The sequence below is a fragment of the Crocodylus siamensis genome, chromosome 2, assembly GCF_052110815.1.
Source record: "Crocodylus siamensis isolate JL-2025a chromosome 2, ASM5211081v1, whole genome shotgun sequence".
NCBI classification, from domain to species: domain Eukaryota; kingdom Metazoa; phylum Chordata; order Crocodylia; family Crocodylidae; genus Crocodylus; species Crocodylus siamensis.
This window is the reverse complement of record NC_143396.1, coordinates 168,510,730-168,514,719: the sequence shown is the minus strand read 5'-3', so window position 1 is coordinate 168,514,719 and position 3,990 is coordinate 168,510,730. Positions and strand designations below refer to the sequence as shown.

Below are 3,990 nucleotides of genomic sequence, written 5' to 3'. Positions count from 1 at the left end.
ACATCTTGTCCTGTTCTAATACGTAATTATTAATTTACCCAACAGAGAACAAATACAGAAACTGATTGTGACCTGAGCTTACCTTCATGTTGGTCAGTATCTACTTCTTAGCGTCATAAAAGTAGAAAAGTAGAACCATTAATACAATTATGAACTAAAGACATTTCTTATTTTGACAGGTGAATTTCCACTGTACTACAGAATAGCGACCTAAGCAGAACACATGGAGAATATTAACAATGTCACTGAATTCATTCTCTTGGGCCTCTCTCAAAATCAAAAGGTGCAGAAAATATGTTTTGTGCTGTTTTTATTCTTCTATATAATTATTGTGGTGGGAAATATGTTAATTGTTATCACTATAATTAGCAGCTGCCGCCTGACCTCCCCCATGTATTTTTTCCTGAGCTACCTCTCCTTTGTAGATATCTGCTATTCTTCTGTCACAGCCCCTAAAATGATTGTAGATTTCCTCACTGAGAAGAAAACCATCTCCTTTGTAGGCTGCATAGCACAGCTGTTTGGAGTCCATTTCTTTGGTTGCACAGAGATCTTCATCCTCACAGTGATGGCGTATGATCGATGTATAGCAATATGCAAACCTCTCCACTACACAACCATTATGACCAGGCGCCGGTGTGGCCAGATGGTTGTGGCTTCCTGGCTGGGGGGTTTTGCGCATTCCATTGTACAGACTGTCCTGACCACCCAGCTCCCTTTCTGTGGGCCCAACAAGATCGATCACTATTTCTGTGATGTGCACCCTTTGCTGCAGTTAGCCTGCATTGACACCTATGTTGTTGGCATCATTGTTGTTGCAAATAGTGGGATGATTGCTTTGGGAAGCTTCTTCCTTTTGGTTGTATCTTACATTGTTATCTTGGTTTCTCTAAGATCTCACTCCTCTGAAGGGCGTCTCAAAGCCCTCTCCACTTGCGGGTCTCATATCACTGTAGTGATTTTATTCTTTGGACCATGCACATTCACCTACATACGCCCTTCCAGCAATTTGTCTGAGGATAAGAGTGTTGCTGTGTTCTACACCATTATCACCCCAATGCTGAATCCATTAATCTACACACTGAGAAATGAGGAGGTGAAAAGTGCCATGAGAAAACTGTGGAGCAGAAAAGTTGGGGATACAAAGGGTGATATCTAGACTTATGTTAGGTATACAAGCTAGGGAGGAAGCTGTGGTAATATGCAGCCAGGATTTTAGGGGAATAAGTTCTTTTTGCTTTTAATTATTTAATTACATTTTTAGTGGTTTATTCTCAGTGTAGATCCGAAAAAAAATCCAGTTATTGCTACAATTGTATTTTAATACTAATATTGGTAGGACAGATGAGATGACACTGGAGCATATTTTTTAAGTACCAATTAAACATCTTTCACTATTGACTTGATCGCATAAATAATCTTATACTCACTATTTTAGAATTTATCTGATGGATTTAAATAATAAAAAATGTTTTATGAAACCACAGAAATTAATTACAGCATTGTGCCATGATACACATTATCACTTGTTAACATGATATGGAGATACAATCCCATGCCATTATGATGCTGAAGTTAAAACAACCAAAATAAGGTCAGAATTCCAGATTTATGACGCATTATAACTTGCCTAACATCTGACTCTCCAGGTAACCTCTCTACTACTTACCAGCTATATTTATTCCCCTTCCCTCCCTCCCCGCCACCTGTCTCTCACCTTGTAAATCCGACTACCCTGATTTACATTTTCACTGACTGGCTTTCTTCCATGCATACTGGCCTCTGGTTTCTTTATTATTCCATCCAGGAAGAGCCCAGGCCAACTGCAGATGCTTCCTCAGTCTGCTGAAGGGTATTTCCATATGAAAACTTGCAAAGAATTTTTCCAACTATTTGAGTTGGTCTAAGAAAAGATATTGGATTTACCCAAAGAACCTTTTTCTGCCTTTGTCCTTGGATCAACACAGCTACAACCTATACCCATAAACAGCCCATAGATTTTACATTTCAATTTGGAACACTCTACCATCCTAATGATCTCCACCCCAAGGTGCTGAGGGAACTGGCAGGGGTCATTGTGGGACCCCCGGCATGGCTTTATGAGCATTCACAGTGCTCTGGCCAGGTGCCAGAGGACTGGAAAAGGGCCAATGTAGTCCCCATTTTCAAAAAAGGGAAGAAGGAGGACCCAGATAACTATAGGCCAGTTAGTCTTACCTCGGTCCTGGGAAAGGTCTTTTGAGAAAATTATCCAGGAGCACATCTGCAAGGGACCAGCAGGGGACATTATACTTAAGAGTAACCAGCATAGGTTGATTAGGGGCAGGTGCTGTCAGAGGTCACAAAATCCTTGGATACGGGTGTCTCAGTAGATGTAGCCTTTCTGGACTTTAGGAAGGCCTTTGACACTGTCTCTCACCCCATTCTCATTAAGAAATTAGGTGACTGTGGTGTTGATGCCTACACAGTCAGATGGGTCACAAATTGGCTAGAGGGCCGCATCTAGAGAGTGGTGATCAACGGGTCATTTTCGATATGGAGGGATGTTGGCAGTGGAATCCCCCAGGGCATGGTCTTTGGGCCCCCACTGTTCAACATCTTCATTAGTGACTTGGACGAGGGGGTGAAAAGCACTTTGTTCAAATTTGTGGATGACACTAAAATGTGGGGAGAGATGGGCATGCTAGAAGGGAGGGACAGGCTACAACTAGATCTGGACAGGTTACAGGGATGGGCAGATGAGAATAGGATGGGATTCAATACTAATAAGTGAAAGTACTGCACTTAGGGAGGAAGAACCATCAGCATACCTATAGGCTAGGGAACTCCCTTCTGATAAGCAGAGGCAGAAATGTATCTTGGAGTCATTATTGATTCCAAGATGAACATGGGCCACCAATGTGGGGACAGAGCCAGAAAGGCCAACAGCACCTTGTCATGCATCCACAGATGCATCACAAGCAGGTCCAAGGAGGTGATCCTACCACTCTATGCAACATTGGTCAGGCCACAATTGGAGTGCTGCATCCAGTTCTGGGGATGTGGTCAGCATTGAGGGGGTCCAGAGGAGGGCCACTTGCATGATCAGGGGGCAGCAGGGCAAGCTGTATGAAGAGAGGCTATGGGACCAGAACCTGTTCAGCCTCTACAAAAGAAGGCTGGGAAGGGATCTGGTGGCCATCTATAAACTTACCGGGGGGACCTGCAGGGAATGGGAGAGTCCCTGTTCCCCCAGGCACTACCAGGAGTAACTAGGAATAATGGCCACAAATTTATTGAGAGTAGGTTCAAGCTAGATATTAGGCCTGCATGAACAGGCAGCTATTCGATTCAGCTTTGGATCCGGCCACTTCGGATGCCAGTGACCCAATCTGGAGCTCTGGATCGATTTCCCTCTTCGATTAGCCAAAGCAGCTCTGAAGCTTTGGAGCCACTTCAGAGATCTGGCCATAGGGTATAATGGGGAATCAATGAAATATCTGAAGCTTTGTTGTTTTTTGTCTGATTTGGATGCAGAAGTGGTTTGTATTGTACCAGGCCTGAGAGACAGGAGGCAGAGAATCAGGCCTGACAGACAGAAGGGAGAGTGGTTTTTTTGGTGAGGAATGTGCCCTCACAGTTAATTGGGTTTTGTTGTCTTTGATAGATTCTGGTGTGCAGTTTGTGGGGGTACTGGAGATAGTTGGCAGGTTTTGTGTTTTCAGCTGTAGGAAGTTGGCTTCGGTTCTGGTGATGAAGTTAGGTTAGCAAGGTTCTGTACTTGTTTTAATTTACAAACCACTTTTCAGAGCTGGGCCTATGAATTGCACTGTATCAGCCTCCTGGGCAGTAGGTACAGAAACTCATGGACTCAATATATACAGTGGAGTTCTGGCACACTGGGACCTGCAGGACATCTGACATCCTAGGCACCTGTGCACTTTTCCCTTTGCTACTACATCCCCCTCACCCTCTGATGCCTCCATTTCCATTTTCACAGACTGGATTTCT

General features: G+C 43.8%; 1 protein-coding gene across 1 annotated transcript; it reads left to right on the top strand.

Annotated features, from left to right (window-relative positions):
• The first annotated feature begins 223 nt into the window (after positions 1-223).
• On the top strand, positions 224-1,159 carry LOC149871204 (olfactory receptor 4S2-like). Its single transcript, XM_090034879.1, has one exon. It carries the CDS (start codon positions 224-226, stop codon positions 1,157-1,159), a length of 936 nt encoding a protein of 311 aa, XP_089891005.1.
• Positions 1,160-3,990: the final 2,831 nt, after the last annotated feature.

Excerpts from the sequence above, each read along its gene's own strand:
- LOC149871204 (XM_090034879.1), top strand. The coding sequence starts at position 224 with ATGGAGAATATTAACAATGTCACTGAATTCATTCTCTTGGGCCTCTCT.